Source organism: Carassius auratus, chromosome 30 (assembly GCF_003368295.1).
Source record: "Carassius auratus strain Wakin chromosome 30, ASM336829v1, whole genome shotgun sequence".
NCBI lineage: Eukaryota > Metazoa > Chordata > Actinopteri > Cypriniformes > Cyprinidae > Carassius > Carassius auratus.
Window position 1 is genome coordinate 16,706,476 of NC_039272.1, and position 21,772 is coordinate 16,728,247.

The 21,772-nt window shown below is 36.4% G+C and overlaps 1 protein-coding gene across 3 annotated transcripts in view; it reads left to right on the plus strand.

Moving 5' to 3' along the window:
* Nucleotides 1–18,366, plus strand: part of unc5db (unc-5 netrin receptor Db) — a 114,409-nt gene extending 96,043 nt beyond the window's left edge. For all 3 annotated transcript variants that reach the window (XM_026211770.1, XM_026211772.1, XM_026211771.1), the window contains 7 exons: nucleotides 631–715; nucleotides 7,199–7,370; nucleotides 9,609–9,836; nucleotides 12,307–12,456; nucleotides 15,169–15,333; nucleotides 16,458–16,636; nucleotides 17,615–18,366. In XM_026211770.1, coding sequence (XP_026067555.1) covers nucleotides 631–715; nucleotides 7,199–7,370; nucleotides 9,609–9,836; nucleotides 12,307–12,456; nucleotides 15,169–15,333; nucleotides 16,458–16,636; nucleotides 17,615–17,798 — 1,163 coding nt within the window. In that variant the 3' untranslated portion in view covers nucleotides 17,799–18,366. The remainder of the gene's footprint in view (nucleotides 1–630; nucleotides 716–7,198; nucleotides 7,371–9,608; nucleotides 9,837–12,306; nucleotides 12,457–15,168; nucleotides 15,334–16,457; nucleotides 16,637–17,614) is intronic.
* Nucleotides 18,367–21,772: the final 3,406 nt, after the last annotated feature.

Below are 21,772 nucleotides of genomic sequence, written 5' to 3' on the forward strand. Positions count from 1 at the left end.
GAACAGTATGCAAAATATCAAAACATCTGTTTGCATCTAATAAGTGCACTAAAACCAAATGTTCTCTTTAGCTGATGCTTGTAAAGGTCAACAGTTCACTGAATCCACTCTCTGATGTCCTTGTGTTGAAAGGTTTTTAGGGCCAAAGAAAAACACTTTGTTTCATATCAGATTCAGAGAAACTACAGAGAACAAGAGGATTTTATTAGTTTACATAAAACACAATTATTGTTATTTTTACTTTTGAGTGTGCATGAGGAAGTGAGGAAAATAAAGGCAGACTACATAAAACATGACTATTGTTATTAAAATTCATGAGTACTGTTATTTTCTTTAGACTGATTTGAATAAATTAGTAGAGATGAAGAAGGAGATTACAAAGAATTTGTCTTCTAAACATTAAAAATATCTGCTGCTGAGGGTATTGTGTACATATTCACCTTTCGCAAGATTGTAGTCATATATGAGTAATTAATATGTAAATATAAGAGCATGGTATATTTTAATTTGAACCCTTACTGTTTTAATGAATGCTTATATTGTTAATTATTTCATGAGGCATAGGAATCAATGCTTATTGTGTAGGTGCACATAAATAATATCTCACTGTTGATGGTGTTGGTTTTCTAGGAGTGAGCTTGCTGGTACCCCACGGGGCGATTGCTGATGACACCTCTTGGGAAATGTACATGCTCATAAATCAAGAAGAGTCTAGGTAAGACTGTAGGTGACATATCTGTATCACTTTCATATTGTTGTATAAGCATTAGCATTAGCAAAAAAAAAAAAAGAAAGAATATATAAATATATATATATATATATATATATATATATATATATATATATATATATATATATATATATATATATATATAGTTATAGAAAAACAAGTTATGCTCAGGGTGCAGGATGCAGTACAATAAAGGTGAACTTACACTAGGCAGTCTTAACCGTGTCCGAACACGTTTGACCCCCAAAGCCCAGTTCGTTTGACTAGTGTGACTGCTCTTTGCTACACTCAGACACAGTTAATTCAGCCATCCCTGGCTCGGTTGGAAAAGGTGGGCCAGAGCACCGTTCAGTTGGGTTTGGGCGTGGTACTCATGCAGTGTGAGTGCTAACCGTGCCAGAGTGCGAAACTTCTGTTATGTGCAGAACAATTGTATGAACCTTTTTTTATCTGGAGCGTTCACTGTGACCAATGGTTTTTCTATATGTGAATGTAAAGTAAGGGTTGAATGAATTTCTGATGATGTCATTAATGAACAAATAATTCTGGATCTGAGACTCAAACATCTTGTGCACAGCTATGACATATGACACAGCGCTGCCCACATGGCTATTGCTCCTATAACAGCTCATTTGTATCAGTTATTTTGTCTTTGGGTCGTTATATTTCTCACAGATTTCTGCTCGTTTTAAATCAGATACAGATAAAGTTGCACAGTAAAGATTACATTCATGTGAATGCGTTAGTGAGACCGATTGCGTGTGTGAATTATTTCTACCTGGCAGTGTCTCTCTACTAGTAGTGAAGCTGTGGGATTTAGTTATTAAGAAATATATGCTTTAACTTTTCAGTTCCTAAGCTATTTTATTAGGGCTGTGCAAAAAATCGAATGCGATTTTCATGCACATGTCATCAGTAAAACGCTCCTTTAATTAGAAGTATTATCTCCAGCACGTGTGTTCAGATCAGGGTTGCCAGGTTTTCAGAACAAATCCTGCCCAGTTGCTTCTCAAAACTAGTCCAAAACTAGCCCAATCACGTTTCCAGGAGGTTCACCGATAAAAATTTTGCTTTCCAGTTTTATGGCATGGTTGCCTTGGTAAAATGCGCATTTTAGGGGCTAAATATCACGTTATTTGTATTGGGGTCGCTTCAACCCGCGGACATGAAAAACAACCACAGACTTGGCAACATATGAATATAGAATTTTGATATCAGAATTAAAATTTATCATCAAGACTCTCTCAGCTTAAATTGATCTCGAGAATTGATTAGAGATGGATTCTGACTTCAAACTGTAACATCTAATGCTATGAAAGCTCTGTCAAACAAGCAGAATTCTGACTTTATGAGTTATTGAACTCTTTTAGGTGAAAAGCTGAAGTCTGATTATGTCACCAGCTGTGACTTGATTTCCTTTTATCACATCGAACATGGTTCCCAGATGTGAGTCTTTTTATCCTGATCATTGATTGATCATTTTATGTGAGTTGTTTTGGCATATATAGGTCATGGTCTACACCCCCACCTGAATCTTTCCCCATAAAACTTTCTTGATAGTTTCTGAAGGTCTTTGGTTTTGGCACGTTGTGTATTATGTATTCTCAGCATGTAAAAGGTAATGACCCTGCGTGAGACTTGATGTGTCTCTGGAGAAAATATAACTGTTGCACTCTGCCAAAACCTGAAGGAGATCCAACACAACTTGCTGTCATTGCTCAGACTGAATACATCTTCATAACGACACAGGATGATGGAGGAAACAGTTACAACAAATGAGTGCAAAATGAGGACATTGTGAGTCTGTGGCAGAACTCGGATTTAGCCTGGAGACTTGAGTTCAAGGTTTTTACAAATTGTGTTAAATGATGCACATGAGGTGAGTGCTTCAGATATATCAGTGGCCTACATGGAGTGGGTTGTGACTTAACGAGATCACTTTCCAGAAGTGCAACATAAGCTTATTTTAAATGTGTGTCTTTGCCTGTTTTTGCAAAACACAAAAAATTGCATTTGCAATTAACTACTGTAAACCTGCAACATCTTCCCTTTCCTTTTCACACAAATTATTAGTATGTGGGCAGATTATCGATTTATCAAGACTTATTTTTGCACAATCCTTTTCAAAACTATTAACATAGCGTGTGATTTGTATACTAACACATTTTTTAATTTGCATCACATGAGCAGCATTTGTATGGCCTTTCCTTCATAGTAAACAGCATTGTATTTGTGCTCATGTCATGATAAAAGAGCTCAAATACTTGTATAAGCATGATAAAATGGCATGATTGCTTTAGCAAAGGCATTTTATCTCATGTTTGAGCTCATTATTTTATATAACAATGTTTCATGACATTTTTATGTGTCTTTAGGTCTGCTTTTTATTCATGGTTTTTGACCTATAAAATCATCTACAATTATATTATCTTGGAACAGCAGATTTTGCATTTGCGATTTTGTATAGATTTGCACAGTATTGAATACTATTTTTAAAAGATTCTTGTGATTAATGATAGTAGCAGCATTGTAAAATTGTATCTTAAAAGGGTTCAGTTTAAACTGACAAACCACAGTTCTTCCAAACCTGTATGATTTTCTTCTGTGGAGGACAGATAGAGAAAATTATCATGTAGCTGCTCTTTTCTTTCAATGCTAGTGTATCAGGATAATCAGGCTCCCAAAACGACAAAAGCATTACAAAAACATCCAAAAAATTAGTCCACTATAAAATGAATGCACTGTAATTCAAAGCCTGTTTAAGTCATGCCAGTTTGGGTCGTTATTCACAGATAATCTTTATGAAATCTTTGCTTTTGACATCTTGCTAGAAGAGCAGTTTGGACATTGTTATACAACGCTTTTGTGTTTCACAAAAAAAGAAGTTTCAAATGACACAAGGATGAGTAAGTGATTATGAACTTTTCATTTTTGTGTAACTATTACTTCAAGTCAAGTTACTGATCAATGTGCCACACTGAAGTCACGGTTAGATGCCCAAATGAAAGAATTAATACATAATGGAAGCATTAAGTTTGCCTGTCGCCTCCTACAGTGACTGCAAATGCTCCAGCATTTTGCCGTCTGACCCTTTAGCAGTGACTCATCAGTCTTTTTGAATAATGCTTCTCAATACAGGCCTAGAAGCTTGTAGGTTGAGACCCATGATGATGAGAAGGAGACTGAGAGTAGTAAAAAAACATGATGAGCTACTTAAGGTACTAGAGTGGAAACTCATTTAGAAACGCAGTTCCTTATGCAACCCATATAATCTGCCCCCATCCTTGACTCAGAAATGTAAACGAGTGTTTTGTTGCAATAAAGAACTGTTCACATAGAAAAAGTTGGTCATCTGTGATGTGAATAACAGAGGTCTTTCCTCGCATTGCTGTTTTATCTTTATATATATATATATATATATATATATATATATATATATACACACACGCACAAAATTATAAACACAACTTTTTCACTTTTGTTTTTGCCCCTACTTTTCATGAGCTGAACTCAAAGATCTAAGACTTTTCTGTGTACACAAAAGGCCTATTTCTCTCAAATATTGTCAAAATCTGTGTTAGTGAGCACTTCTCCTTTGCCGAGATAATCCATCCACCTCACAGGTGTGGCATATCAAGATGCTGATATGACAAGATTACTGCACAGGTGTGCCTTAGGTAGGCCATGATAAAAGGCCACTCTAAAATGTGTAGTTTAACTGTATTGGGGTTCCGAAAACCAGTCAGTATCCTTATGCAGTGCAACAAGGGGAGCGTGGAGGAATGAAGTCTACTATGCAAAATGACAAAATAATTAATCAGAATACTTACCAAAATTTGCTCCTGTCTTTGCAAGATTCGGTGGGTGATGAAGATTTCTCTTAGCACAGCTATTAGAAGACTTACAATTGTCAGACAGGTTGCTCGAGTCACATCTACGTCATCAAGCTCAGTTTGAGTCTGTGAATACACTCGACCCCCAGGAAGTGCGTGCTTCTAATTGACTTCACTTATCTCCGCTGAATCCAATGGGGTAGCTGTGTCCATTTCTTTTACTGTCTATGGATATGCCAGACCCAAGAATGCAGAAGAGCTCAAGGTCACTATCAGAGCAACCTGGGCTCTCATAACACCTGAGCAGTGCCACAGGCTGATCGACTCCATGCCACGCCACATTGCTGCAGTAATTCAGGCAAAAGGAGCCCCAACTAAGTATTGACTGCTGTAAATGCTCATACTTTTCATGTTCATACTTTTCAGTTGGCCAAGATTTCTAAAAAATCCTTTCTTTGTATTGGGCTTAAGTTATATTCTAATTTACTGAGATACTGAATTTGGGATTTTCCTTTGTTGCCAGTTATAATCATCAAAATTAAAAGAAATAAACATTTGAAATATATCAGTCTGTGTGTAATGAATGAATATAATATACAAGTTTCACTTTTTGAATGGAATTAGTGAAATGAATCAACTTTTTGATGATATTCTAATTATATGACCAGCACCTATACACACACACACACACACACACATTTAAACCAGTATGATATTATTTGAATTACATAAAGGCAATGAACCTTTTGCTTGACCGTATTTTTTTTTCTTTCTTCTTTTTGTTGGTTGTTGTTCAAATACACCCTGGAAATGAAAACATTACTGAAGGACAATGTTTTTGTCTCAAGGATGTTTCAGACATTCATCATGAATTGTCCTTCATACAGCCTCTTTTAGTTAAACCTGAATGAGATGTGAATCACACTGAAGTTCCTACAGACCTGACATGCCTGAATAGTAATTAGATGTAAATAGAAGAACACTTGAAGAGAGTTTGGAAGAGGACAGACTGATTGGCTGGAAAGAGTGTTTTAGTGCTTATTCCCTCTTCAGCAAAGCTGAATTAATAAAAATTCTGATAAACTGTAAAAGCTTATGGCGTCCTTTGGGCATACTGCAAAAGTCCTTAAAGCGAGTTCTGCTGCTGTGGTGTGCCTAGATTTTCAGTTTGGAGTGAATTTTCTATTACAAAGTGGTTAGTTGGAAAGACAAAAAAGAACAAAACTTTGGATATGCATGGCACTTTTAGTGCTTTATTTAAAGTATGAGAAGCAGTTTTTTTAGCTTTTGTATTTTCTATTTTGACAAACTATTTAACTAACAGAATTATTTATTAATATTATCTAGCTCAGTGTATACAACTGTTGTTCACAGTTTAAAGCTTTAATTGGCTCAGTTTTTCCTATTAAATGTTGATGTCTATCCAATGTGTATTGCTAGAAAATAAAATCATAAGAGCCATATTATGTACTGTATATATTTTCATTTTGTACAGACTATGCAGTTTTGACAACTGAAAGGCTTCCCCTTTCTTTCTGTTTCCTTTTTTTTTTTTTTACCTTTAAATTTGCATTAAAGGCCAAAGCCTTCATTAACTCTTTCTCATTAATGCATTTTATGTTATGGTTTACCACCACAAGGAGATTGAAGGTAGAGATAATGGCCAGAAGATCATTAGCAATGACTGATGAATATGCAAGAGCTGCTAAACGACTCCAGTGCCCTCAGAGAATCAGTAGCTTCCCCTAAATCAAGGTTCTTTGAGTCGTGTTTGTAATGATTCTGTAGACTGAAGACGTGACAGTTTTCATCATTGTATTATTTATGCAGTATAACAAGAGTTGTGAGCAAATTTTTCTGTCTGTGTATTTTTATTGTGTTTCATTTTCATTTTTATTTGATTTAGCTAAATGTGTTGACTATTTTAATTATTGGCCAAAGGGGCCGAGTGTATAGCTCGAACAGCCAAGTGTAAAGCTAATGATATACGTTTTTTATTGCAAAGCATAGCATGCACTAATAACTTAGAATGCAGTGTAACCTACTTTGAGTAAAGCATCTGCCAAATGCACACATTTGTTTGTTTGTTTGTTCTAACTAACACTCAAAATTTTCTGAAAGGAATATCTAACCAAGACTGCATTTATTTAATCAAAAAGAGTAAAGAATGAATGAAGATTTTTTTGATAAGTAGAAAATTTGGTAGAACTTTATTTTACAGTCCTATTCCTCATGTACATACTATGTACTCATTAAAGTAATTACAATAACTATGTAATAACTAGGTACTAACCCTGAACCTATCCCTAAACCTAACCCTACTCCATGTAGTTACCTTATATTACCAGAACTTTCTTAGATAAATACACTGTAAGTACACTATTAGTACATGTTAGTACAAATACTGTAAAGTAAAGTGCAACCGAAAATTTATTTGAAATAGTAATTGTACATACCGTCACATGCATCAATTTTAATGCATCCTTGTTAATAAAGTAAAAGTAGCATTTTCTTTAAAAAAATAAATAAATAAATAACTTACCCTAAGTTGAAAAAAAATAATGTTGTGGTTTATCTTGCAGTTATCAATGATACATTAATATTTATCTTTTTGGTTTTTCATTTTATCTACTAGTTCCCAATCAGAGGAAAGGTGTGAGATTCTGTTAGGGCCAGAGATCACGTATGGACCTCCGGGGCTAAACCTGTCCTGTCCTGTTGCCATGACGATAGCTCATTGTGCTGAAGTCAGCGCTGAAAACTGGAACATTAAACTCAAGAGACAAACCAAGGACAACAAGTGGGAGGTAGGAACAAAGACATGACTTCTGTGTTTTCCTACAGCAAATTCATTTCAAATTCTTTTCTGTGTGATAGCCTGTCACATGCATGCCAGAATTACAATATTCTCAATTATTAGCAATTGGCCAATATAGTACAATGCTCTGGCAACCTTTGTCAAAATAACATAAAAAAAAAAAAACGATTTAACACTTTAATCAGTTAAATATATTCTGCCATCCCCTGATGATTAAAAGATTATGTTGCCATTTGGATATATTTATGAAGTCGTTTGATACAGTTAACCTGGCAACATGTACAATGAACCAATTATGAATGAAACTCATTTGAACCACGTCCTGTAAAAGCTCATGGCAGCCCTTGAGGCTGTGTGTTTTAGAAATGTGTTGATTAGGCGATTGTGTGGTCTTGACAACAAGAGATCCGGGGATAGCAGTTCCTCAGAGGAGGCTACGGCAATGAAGTGCTCAAGGAAAAAACAATTACAGCCTGTAATAGCTGGGAAGACACAGTTCATGGCAGTCAAACAGCAGGAGCATTGGGACAAGGCGCCCCATCAGACCCAGGATATATCGATCTGGTTGTGCTAGAGGACCACCTGAAATAAGAGCTGACACGAGGCAATCAGGACAGAAGTCATGGATGGGACCTCCCTCCTGACCCTACTACAATCACTCACATTTGTCCTAGTCCCATGTGTTTTACTCCGGCGTCAGCATCGGAAAACCTAAAACTGTCATCACGGTTTGAAAGTTGATGTATTAATGAAAGTTTACTGTAGAGACACAGAGTTTGTTTATTGCGAGCCACTAGCATTATTGAAGGTGATTAGATAATAACCTTTTTTTGTGTCGGACCACCAGCCTGAGTCATTATTTAGATGAATTTTAGATTGTTCCAAAGCACGGTACTTATCCTTGAGCAGTCCTCACGAAAATGCATTTGCTGACAGTTTTTCCCTGGCTTTTAGCAGTTTTATTTGAACCAGTGACAGCTCCAGTGTTGGTTGATGACTGAAGTAATTACATAAAAACCGCTGGTTAAATCACAGACTTGTCAAAGAAAGAATGCAGTAGTACGAATTCTATCCCTTCCACATGCGCCACATACTTTTTCAGTTTACAAAGAGTGTTTTTTTTTTCTGAGGAGGTCATTCTTTTTTATATTTATGTTGCTTTGAAGAGCTGCAGTCACATAAATAAATGGTCGACTGTCAGAAAAAAATGAATAGAACCTGTATTGTATGAATGTCTGTGCTTGACTTGATGTTAGCCTAACCTTGTCAAAGAAATACAGAGGTGACCTCGATGATACGTGATTTGTGAGTGATTCTGTGTCAGTGTGGCAGACTGAATTCAGCTTTTTCCACTGATCACTGGCAAAAATATGGGCTGAGCTGAGATTATTTCACATGCTGAGGTGAAAAAGAAATCTTGCGCTAGCTGCAAGTCAGTCTGTATGAAGATGGTTTCTTTGAAGGCTTCCATTTCAATGAGAATTTAAAGTTACAGTTATGAGATGTTTTGCGGGGAGTATCGTTTCACTTTGAACTTTTCATAGTACTGGGCACCAAAATAAATTCACTGCATCCTACATCTTGGTTAAATTATCATAAAAAAATTATAATCATATGTACCATTACGTATAGTCTTATTTCCTATGTTAGAATTAGACTTTGTAGACAACTCTTTGACAAGCAGCTTCTGATAATCTTGTTAGCTGATAGAGAACTGACAAGGTTAATTAACTTTAACTGCTACTGTTTCCTACGGTTTTATTTTGACAGAAAGAAATGGCTGCTCAGTTAAAGGAATAGTTAATGATGGTTTTCCCCTTTATGAAACAATTATTGCACTGGTGGCTCTTCCTTATGGAATTATGATAAGCTTCAAGCTTTAAAACAAGCATAAAATCTGCTTAAAGGGATATTTCACCCAGAAATGAAAATTCGATCATCAATTATATAACTTAAAATCTTTTGTGTGTGTGTGTGTGTGTGTGTGTTTGAAGAAGCTTACCATTGATTTGCATTGTATGGACCAAAAAAATAATACAAATCTGTGATATATCTCATAACTATCCAGGTTACGATGCATGATGTTTGGAGAACGTTTAATCATAACTTAACTTGTCCATTCAAAGTTCATACATCTTGTGAACTATTGCATACATTCTATTCATTAGAAAGTTTTGAAAAACGAGTCAGGTCACCATGATTTGATCATCTCTTTCTTGTTTCACAGGAAATAATGTCAGTAGACAATGAATCAACATCCTGCTATTGCCTGATGGACTCACATAGCTGTCACTTGTTGCTGGATCAGCCGGGCTGTTATGCACTAGTGGGGGAACCCATCACCGATGCTGCCATAAAGAGACTAAGGATTGCTGTGTTTGGCAGTATGGAGGCCTCCTCCATGGACTACAGCTTGCGAGTGCACTGTGTAGACGACACACCGCATGCCTTTCAGGTGACAGTTAATGTGGTCGTAATCACATTATTCAAACAGAGTTCAACAATCAGGTTCTGAAAGTAAAAATCCCATTCATTTCCGTAGAGGAACTAATTTTTAATGATAACTTACTGAGCTACAAGATTGTCAGTGATGTAGGCTTTTGTTAGGCCACATTTGTTAAACATATTTAATTACATTTATTTATTATTCAACATGTTATCAACTGATTTCTTGGTGAAAAACCACATTAATCCATGATTCTAGTTTTATATAGTGCTCCGTTGTTTTTAATATAGTTGTCATTGACAGTGCTTCTTGGAATTGTAGCTCACCCAAAAATACCAATTTGATGAGAATATACTCATCCTCAGGCCATCCAAGATCATTTAAAATACTTTTCAGACACTTTTTTGCTTCAAATCAAAGTTTCTAAGTTTTGGTTCACCTTGCAGCTGGGTGGTTTGGTTAATGGCTTATAACTCTTTTTTTTTTTTTTTTTTTTATCCCTGTGGGCAAAACTAGGCTGCTGAAATCTAGGCAGGCACTGTAGCATTCTATATTTAAATATCTTCCTACATTTAAGTATTTTAACATAAATCTGTGGCCCATCACACGAAGAACATAGTGATGCTAGACTGCATTTGCAGTAGGGTCCTAAAGTCTGTGACCACTGGTGAAAGAGTGGTTTTAGAATTATGGTTTAATTGTGTGATCAGAATGTCTGCTTTGGTCAGTGCTATTTTCAAACACACAACCAGAGGATACAAATGTCAAAGTCAATTACTGTTGTCTTGCATGAGTGCTCGTATTCCTGTGGCACACACACAAAGAGAACACTCATCTTTGCAATGCAGTGAAACACAAAGCAGTTTTGACAGATGAACACTGCCATGCTTGAAATCAAAGAAGCCAGTAATCAATTTAAATTCCTTTTTCTTTTCAAAGCATTAACCAGCAGTTTGTTTGAAAGCTCTTTTTTATATTTATAAATGTTTATTAGCTGTAGAACTTTCCTTCAAAACGCTGTACCTTTTTTTAGCTACTCAAAATCAAATTCAGATAGTATTTATTTTAACTATAATGGATTGATAAGGTGTTACACTTTAAATTGGCTTCAGGGCCGTTTCATAGTCAACGCATCTGGACGCATACGCATCCCCGAGGCTACGCATCGTTACGCTTCGGCCGCCATTATGCGTCGATGCGTAGCCAAATGTGTCATCCTAGTTTTTGATACGCGACACGCCGATGCACACAATACTATGCGCTGTCGGTGGGGGCGACATTGCAAGTATTGTACATTATTTCAAGTATATTGTGTATACAGAAGAAGAAGGTTTGAATACAATGGAGGGCGAAGAGGAAAAATTATGCGAACTTATACGTATTCATCCACATTTATCTCTGCGTTGCCTTTGTTGCCGCCGATGTAAAATCAGCAACAGAATGCCATTGTGATCTGAATATCACGCGACCCGACTCTACTAATATCACCCCGACTCTACTACCCCCTGTTGTGTGAGCGGTGTATTGCATACACGCATCGCCCGTGACGCTTGCGTCCACTGTTTAGGGCCGTTTCATAGTCAACGCATCTGTACGCATACGCGTCTCCGAGGCTACGCATCGTTACACTTCAGCCGCCATTATGCGTCGGTGCGTAGCCAAATGTGTCGTCCTAGTTTTTGATACGCGACGCGCCGATGCACACAATACTATGCGTTGTCGGTGGGGGCGACATTGCAAGTATTGTACATTAATTCAAGTATATTGTGTTTACAGAAGAAGAAGGTTTGAATACAATTGCGGGCGAAGAGGAAAAATTATGCGAGTGAGTGTCCGAGAGAAAGCGGGAGACTTGTGAAAGCAATTAATCAAATTTTGGCATCCTAAAATACTGGAAATGTCTCTCCTCGTCCAGGCTTCGCATGGGAAGCACCAGAGACACAAACTCTCCATCCTGATCTCTTTTTTGTTTTAAAGGGCGAACATACCACCATCTATCTCTGCGTTGCCTTTGTTGCCGCCGATGTAAAATCAGCAACAGAATACACTCCTCTTCAGTTGCCATTGTGATCTGAATTTCACGCGACCCGACTCTACTAATATCACCCTACTCTACTACCCCCTGTTGCGTGAGCGGTGCTTTGTATTGCATACACTCATCGCCCGTGACGCTTGCGTCCACTATTTAGACTATGAAAGCGAGCGTGTCGCTCGCATCGCTCGCGTTGCTCTGTATCTGACAATGTAACGGCCCTTAGACTATGAAAGGGAGCGCGTCGCTCGCGTTACTTGCTTGCGTTTCTCGCATTGACTATGTAAGGGCCCTTAGTGTTTTAGCCTTTTTAGCCATTGTAGTAACTACTTTGTTATGGTTTTCTAGTCTGTCCACATTTTCTTTCTATACCACTTTCTGCCTTTCCCTATGTTTTTTCCCAGTGTTCTCACTCTGTTTTTTCCTGTCCTTCCTTCCTTTTTACAGAGAGTGGTTACTGCTGAAACCAGTAGAGGAGGTCAGCTTCTTGAGGAGCCCAAGATGCTGTTTTTTAAAGGAAACTGCCTCAGTCTGCAGGTGTCCATCCAGGATATCCCTCAGTTTCTGTGGAGCATCAAACCATTCACCACCTGTCAGGTAACATGCTAAAATTGGTAACCTGCTCTGACTAGTGCTGTAATGTACACAACTGTGTTGTAGACATCTGAAGTGAAGCTACTCTATAAACTAAATTAAAAAACGACCACTCTCGGGCTATTTGGTACTGGGTAAAATATGGACAGAACACATGCTGGGTTATTGCGACCCAGCTCATTGGGTTTTATACACATTTTTAGGGTCATATTTTGACAGTGCTGGGTTAAACAACCTGAAGCTGAAGGTTTATCATTTCAAATAATATCAATGTAACCTGTTCTCTGTTATGTTCTCATGTTTGGCAGGAAGTGGAGCTTGCATGTGAGTCTAAATAGGGCTGGGCGATTTGACCTAAAATCAAAACCTTGATTAATTGAACACTTAACTTCAATTACGATTATTTATTGATAATGATAATAATAATAATAGTAATATAATAATAATTATTTTTATATATATATATATATATATATATATATATATATATATATATATATATATATATACATATTATATATATATATATATATATATATATATATATATATATATATATATATATATATATATATATATATACATATATATATATACATATATATATATATATATATATATATATATATAATTATTATTATTATCATCATTTTATATATATATCTTATGAAAAAAAAGTGACATTTCAATTTTATTTTAAAAAGCAAGTTTCCTAAAAAATACAAAAAATTTGCAAACAAAATAAATTAATTTTGCCATGTCAAAAGTAGAAAATAACCAGCATCTCTTGCAAACAAAATACATTTTCAATATTGTCATGTGAAAAGTAGAAAATAATAACTTGCATCTCCTGTAAACAAATGTTTTAAATAATTGATGTATGCAAGTAGAAGACTGCTGATTAAGAGAAAGAGCATGGCACCATCTCATTGATCTTGTCCTGCCACTCTATTATCTGTATTTACTCTTGGTTCTTAATGGCTGTTCACACAGAACATGTCTTTGTGTCTAAAGCCGTGAGACAGCGCTCAGAAAAAGTTTTTAAAAAAGCACAGTGCAGAATGCCTACTATTTTGTATTAAGCCAACCTGCTACTGTAAACAAAAGCTTGCAACGCTTGCCCTGCCTCCGGGGTCTTCTGATTGGTCCATGGGTCTAAAAGTTTAAATTCTTGTAAAGTGCCACTTATGTGCGAGATGCTGCAAAAAAAAAATCACAAGGGCAATGGTCATACACGTCTGTATAGCGCTGACTTGGTAGTATGCTTTTAATGGGAAAAAAATTATTAATAGGATTAAAATAATTTAAGAACGATCATGGGAAAATTACGTCGGTTACAAGTTCTGAATTTCGCTTTCGATTAATTTTCGATAAATCATCCAGCCTTAGCTCTGTGTAGATCCAGTGTAAGCCTGCAGACATTAGCTGCAATGTAAATCTAAACAAAAAAAAGCTATAATGTGAGACTAAATGGATTTTCCTGTATTTACATTAATAGTTTGATAGGGAAGCAATGTTCATTTAAGAAGATTCCTCACCAAAAAAAATTCTGGTTTTGACCAGTTTGGCTACCCAACACTGGGTTACACAGCAACGGATTTAACCAAAAACTATCCAGCACTTGGGTAAAAAACAGTAAATTGACCCAATGAAATGACCAGAAGGGCTGTACCCAGCATTTGGGTTATGGAAAAAATAACCCAGAACTTTTGTAGAATACACATAATATGAGGTAATTTTATGCAATCGAGATTTTTGTTCTGTTTTTCCAGTCATTTAGTAAGATATTAAAGCTTGTTTTTAGAGAACATTAATTCAATTAAATATTTCTTTTTTTAAGCATTAAACAGCTATCTTGATGTTAGATGTATTTACTGGCAATTTTTTTTTATTCATTTTTATTATTTGATAAAAACAATTAGCAAGTGAGTTAAGAAAAAAAACTATTCTCTGAAAACAAGTCTTAATTTTTTATGCAATTTTGTAAAGTAATTGTGTCATGTTTTAACAAAAATACAATGTTTTAAATATGCTTTCCTGACTATGATACGAGCAGAAAGCCCATGTGTGAATCTCTTATAGGAAGCATAGAGTAATAGTTTTAGTTTTCGTTCATTCAGCACTACGAGTTTCAACTCTGAAGACCAACACTGTCTTACCTAGCCTGCAGATACAGAGTGTCAATTGTTTGGTTCTAGTTTCAGGCATTTCATCAGTTCAGAGGTGCTTCTGCCTCCTGGAACATGGTTTAAGTATGCCTACTCGAGGGAGAAATTAATCCCAGCATTAAGGCATCTGCTGTCCCATCAAGCATCTCTTCTGCTCAGGGTTCCTATTACTGTTGACATGGAGCATCTTGCAGGTCATTTCAATATGCAGGGCTGGAGAAACAGTACAGGAGAGGTCAAGGACACTCCCTGCAGACGTGCTGCTTCACAGAAATTAATTAGACATCAAAGGCAATTGCTTTTCCTTCTGCTGCCCTGCTCCCAGATATGGTGTGTTGTACACAACCCAGCACTGACCCCTATCATCAGAATTAACAGGGATTAGAGTTGGTGTCTCTTTTGTACTGATGGTCTAAAAGATGTGTCTCTTAACATGCATGCTTCCACATTGTTCATGGATCAAGGCACTTTCCCTGACTCGGCTCTCTGATCTCTCTCTCTCTCTCTCTCTCTTCTCTTTATTTCTGGTGTCCTCATCCCACTGCAGGAATTCTCCTTCACCCAGTTGTGGTATAGTAACCAGCAGCCTGTGCACTGTGCCTTCTCACTGCAGAGACATAGCGCCTCAACCACCCAGCTCTCCTGCAAGATCAGTGTGCGGCAGGTCAAAGGTCATGAGCAGATCCTGCAGGTCTACACCTCAGTGGGAGAGGTCAGATGGAAAATGTCACTGGGTTTAATAACATCTCTGTCTGTCCCTGTCTCAACCTCATGTTTATTTATTTTTTTCTGTGGAACGAGAAAAGAATTTTAAAGAGTCTTACAAACAGGGAGAGTTTTTAGTGACAGGCTGTCATGCTCTAAAAAGGAGCACCATAAACAAATGATTAATGATTTCAGTGCAGCTCTCATATCAAATATTGATATCTAGCCTGTACCATACACTCTTAAAAATAAAGATTCTTTACTGGCATATATGGTTCAATGAGGAACATTTAACATCTATGGAAACATTCCATTGTGCAGAAAACAGTGGAAAAAGTGCTTGAGAAGGTGCCTATTTGGATTCAGAATCACAGCAGAGTTAAAGAGTAATGTGAATAATGACTTGAAATTCAGTTCATATTCACGCAAAGATTGAAATATAATGCATGAATTGTGTCGACTATTTTTGTAGTGTTATATTGTGCTTTTTTGGAGCTCAAAAGTCTGAATTTACAGTTGTTCCAAAGAAAAAACTAAATGAGTTAAAATGGCAGTTTTCATTTTATTGAACTCTTCCCCTAAAAGTTACTGTCATTTGGGGCCAGATTTACTTAAAGCTTGTGCCAGTGAGCTTTTGGCATTTAAAAAAAACTTCTGTCAGGATTTAATAAAGAAGTGCAGTGAAAAATTAGCAATGAAAAGGTGTGGTAGTTAATTTTGCAGCTGACATATGTTTTTGCTAGAGATTCTCTTTTAGATGCAAAATATTTTGGAGGAGAGTATTTGTGCAGTCATGCAGTGTGATATACTTAGGTTTTCAGTAGTCTATTTACTGCCATTATTAAATGTCCCTCCCCCCAATTAATTTCAGCCCATTTTGCGCTTGCCATGGCTACAATAATTGCTAATTTGCACCGTTGCACACTCATTGTAAGTAGTTCTACCACAAATTTCCACTCCCATCAGCACTTTTATAAGGATTGCAGTCTCACGTTAATTTGCCCTGTTTAATAATTCTGACCCCGTGTTTTTTTTTGTACATGGGTAAAATAAAGCTTAAGTGTTTTTTCAAGCTCCTTTGTAGGATATAAAATTGCATGCCAGAACCATGTTTTTGTTTTTGTTTTTCAGAATGAGAAAGAGATGGTCCCATTTTTTATGCAGGCAGATTGCACAGTGACTTCACAGACGGGGGCCAAAGCCTTCAAAATCCCCCTGTCCATACGTCAGCGGATATGCACCACCTTCGATACTGCCAACGCCAAGGGCAAGGACTGGCAGCTCTTAGCTCAGAAACTCCACATTCAAAGGTGAGCGCCGGAGAGAGATGTAGCCAAGGCAACGGGACTGATTGAAACTTCTTGCAGCAGTGCTCACTTTAACAATGCCCTTGAATAATAAGCTGAGACTGCACTCCACTTTGCTCGATCATTTCACTCAGAACTCATACTCCTCAGGCTTTTCATTTTTATTGAATTCAGTTTCTACAACAGTTAGAAGATAAAGAACCACTAGAGATTCGAGAGATATAAGAGTCACAACCTTCCCTTTATCTATGAGGCCAATGTATGGCACATTGAAAGTTTATACAGATTTTTATTTTCTGTGTAGATCTATGAGCTGAATGTAATACAAACCCTAAACTTTCATTTTAAATCTGAACATTGTATTTGTCAGTTTGGTCTAAAATTGGTCTATTTAGTTTTTATTATATTATTATTTTTATTTTCTTAACAAGAGTTGCATTCAAGTAACTCTACAAAAGGAAACCATGCAAATAAAGACAACTGATAAAATCGAAAAACCTGTTTTTGATTCCTACTAATATTTGTACTACTAATACATAAATGCATCACAGTTATGAACATATAAACTGGTATTGTAGCACTATAAATTGCGCCATTTGAAATAAATGAAAATTCCTATTTATTCAGTAAGCAAACATCTTGTTACGTTTTCTGGAACCTATGACCTATCACATGACCATTTGAGTATGGAATTCTATTACAACACTGCCATCTACTGGTAGATTACGAGTAACAGCTCTTACGTCATGTATTCATTTCAGACATAGGCCTTAAAAAACAACAACAACAGAAGGATACATAGGGATAGTCAGAGTAAGGCTATAATGCACATATAATTTAATGCAAATATAAGACAAAGTTATACAGATGTGAATGCAAACATTGTCTATGGGAAAGAAAGTTGAGATATATAATATGATCTTGCTATGTACTCAAATAACGTCATCTTCTCTTGTGAAACCTGCATTTCCTTCCGCACAGGAACCTGTCCTACTTTAACAAGCAGAAGAGTCCCTCTGCTGTCATTCTCAGTCTCTGGGAGGCCAGGCATCAGGACAGTGGAGATCTTGACTCCCTTGCAAGTGCTTTGGAGGAGATCGGAAAGATCCACTGTAAAAGTCTGCCTCAGAGTCCAGATGACAAAGAAACAGACTTTACGTTTTGAGGGACTACTGAAGACGACATGTACTCCACCAGGTGCAATTCCCCAGCATCTTCAATTTAAAATCCAAGTGGAGCCATATCCAGTCTGACAGAAGACTGATCAAGACTGACAAGATGCGACTAACCAGAAGGTTTCACAAAACTCATTACATGTGCGAAGGAAGGATGATTTGGTATGAATTCGGCACTGACTCAAAATGCTTTTCTAAAAGTGCCAAGCCATCACCAATTTCATAAAATTCCGCCTTAGCCTTTCCTTGGTGTTTATGATTTTATTATTAGTATTTTTATTATTGTGTGGGATTTTATGGGTGGCCAGACTGGGATGTTCTTGAGTATTTCCTTGTGTCAGCGGAAAAGTCCATCCAATAAAATAATTATTAATTAATAAATAAAGGAATAGTCCATCCAAAAATTTAAATTCTATCATCATTTACTCACCCTCATGTTGTTCCAAAAACATATGACATGTTTTCTTTGGAACTAGTGGTGCAAATTATTAATTTTGATTAATCGCATACAAAATTTCAACAAGTTTTTGTTTACATAATATATGTGAGTGTACTGAATAATTGTGTGTATGTATGTATGTATGTATGTATGTATGTATATATATATATATATATATATATATATATATATATATATATAGATATAGATATAGATATTCATATCATTTATATCTAAATATATTAAATAAATAAACATAATATTTTTTTAAATGTATACATGCATAATAAATATAAATGGTACAAACACATATATTTTGTAAACAAAAACTACCAAACAGTACAAACCGTTTCAGTTTTTGTTTGTATTATGTGGACAAAAAATACACTTGGATCCAAAAATGTCAAAATATAAACTTTTGTGATCGATCATTGTGATCATGACTCATGACTTTCTTTTATTTCTGTCTTAATGGGATCGGTTGAAGAACAATTATGAATAATATATGGTAATATAAAGATTATAACCTTGTTTGGCAGAGCACTGGGATTTACTTCGTATTAGAAAAGAACCTCATTTACACAGGTTATGAGGATAAAAATCCATTGAGTTGTTTTCCTTAAAAAACTAAATGCATAACCCACTAACTCAAATGCATTACTCTGGTCCTGTGAGCATGTTTGAGTCATCAGGGCAGACAGCAGGATGGTATCATGCCTTTTATAGAGCGTTAGGCCTGAGACTATTATTGACCAGAAGAAGCGTTTACTTAAGCCATGCAAACAGCAGCACATCCCTTTTGTTAAAACATATAGCTTTCTTTTGAAATCCATCTGAAAAGGAAGAGCTCCAAGAGACCTCTTTGAAATGAAGCCTCTCTTATCTCCTCTGACCAAATTCCAGCATGCAGTGGGAAACACAATGGGGGAACATGGACCGGTGAGCAGTGAGAGGTATAATTAAGGTCTGATAAAAGAAAAAGAGCTGTGTGGAAAAATGCTGTCAGAAGTGCAGGAAAAAAAGTTGTCCTCCTTTTCCAAGTCATCTACTTCATTAACCTTCTCTCTCTTAAACAAAAATGCCTCCAAGAGCTCATTTTGGTTGGTTTTCAGTGTTCTAGCCACTACAATGCTTGCCACTGGTTTCAAATGTTAAGCTTTATCTCTTACTCTGGATATTCTGTTCATATAAATATTTCTTTTTTGTATGTTTAATATAAGTTCGATGAAGGATTTAATGATTTGCTGATCACTTTATGTTAAGAAGCACTGAGAACAGCAGCCTGTTTGACATGTTTATTACTGTAGTTGTCAACAACTATATTAAATAGCCCAAACATTTTTTTTTATGATATTTCCTTTATTTTAATTTATTAGCACATTTTCTGTCACTAAATTTTTTTTATTTAAACATGTAATTTTTTTGTCATGTTAATGAATTTTAAAGAAAATCCCTTTGGTGCTCATTAAACTTTAATGTTCACATTTATGTCCAAATATTTTAACATGATGTTAAACTTGCAGAGAAGATTCTATAAAAGAAAGAAGAAAAAACACAATTCTAGAGATTGCTACAAACCAAACTTAAGATTTTTCCCTATTATTGAGGACTGCATTTATAGTGCTACGTTCAAGCCTTTGAACGGTTAAAGGGATAGTTCACCCAAAAACGAAAATTATGTCATTAATGACTCACCCTCATGTCGTTCCAAACCTGCAAGACCTCCGTTCATCTTCGGAAAACAGTTTAAGAAATTTTTGATTTAGTCCGAGAGCTTTCTGTCCCTCCATTGAAAGTGTGTGTACGGTATACTGTCCATGTCCAGAAAGGTAAGAAAAACATCTTCAAAGTAGTCCATGTGACATCAGAGGGTCAGTTAGAATTTTCTGAAGCATCGAAAATACATTTTGGTCCAAAAATAGCAAAAACTATGACTTTATTCAGCATTGTCTTCTCTTCCGTGTCTGTTATGAGAGAGAGTTCAAAACAAAGCAGTTTGTGATATCCGGTTCGCGAACGAATCACTCGATGTAACGGGACCTTCTTGAACCAGTTCACCAAATCGAACTGAATCGTTTGAAACGGTTCACGTCTCCAATAAGCCTTAATCCACAAATGACTTAAGCTGTTAACTTTTTTAATGTGGCTGACACTCCCTTTGAGTTCAAACAAACCAATATCCCGGAGTAATTCATTTACTCAAACAGTACACTGACTGAACTGCTGTGAAGAGAGAACTGAAGATGAACACCAAACCGGGCCAGATAACGAACGATTGCATCGTTCTCGAGTCAAGATCCGGTTGCATCAGTTTTCGGATCACCAGTAGTGATGAGAAGTTCAGTTCTTTTCTGCGAACTGGTTCTTCCGGAAAGTTGGATTCAATAAACCGGTTGAAGAAAACGGTTCACCGGTTCTTTTGCGCTCAAAGTAATGACGTCACTGGCGATGATTGCCCTTGATTGAAGCCTTCTGGTTTACCTGCGCTAATAACATTAGCACATAATCAGTTCAGAATCAATCACCAAAAGAATCAGTTCGGTTCAGACGCTCTGTGTGTCATTCTGCTTCACACTGAATCATCAGCTCCTCGGTTCTCGAATCGGACGCGTCCGACAAAAACGGTTCTTGACTCGAGAACGAGTCAATCGTTTCGTTCGTTATCTGGCTCGGTGTTCATCTCCAGTTCTCTCTTCTTAGCAGTTCAGTCAGTGAACTGTTTGAGTAAATGAATTACTCCGGGATATTGGTTTGTTTGAACTCAGAGGGAATGTCAGCTACAATAAAGTAGTTAACAGCCATTTGTGGATTAATGCTTATTGGAGACGCGAACCATTTCAAACAATTCAGTTCTATTTGGTGAACTGGTTCAAGAAGATCCGGTTACAATGAATGATTCGTTCGCAAAACGGATATCACTAAACTGCTGTGTTTTGAACTCTCTCTCACAACAGACACGGAAGATAAGACGATGCTGAATAAAGTCATAGTTCTTGTTATTTTTGGACCAAAATGTATTTTCGATGCTTCAGAAAATTCTAACTGACCCTCTGATGTCACATGGACTACTTTGAAGATGTTTTTATTACCTTTCTGGACATGGACAGTATACCGTACACACTTTCAATGGAGGGACAGAAAGCTCTCGGACTAAATCTAAAATATCTTAAACTGTGTTCTGAAAGAGTTCGGGGACATGAGGGTGAGTCATTAATGACATAATTTCCATTTTTCAATGAACTAACCCTTTAAGTCAACAATGTCTATCTGTCCCACATTTATGTTATATTTAGGCCTTTGCTTCAAATTATGATTCTTGTGCCTTGTATAACTTCTGTGAATGATGAATGTTGTACAGGTTAAGATGGTCCTGAATCATGCAAATGTACTGTAAGATATCAGTTATAAAAAAAAAACACTATATTACAGTGATATGCAGGGGTCAAGAGCTTTTCTAGTGCTATATATACTTGTTTGGTATCGCCAGGCCAGCTTTGTGGTATACTGTATCTATGATTATGAACA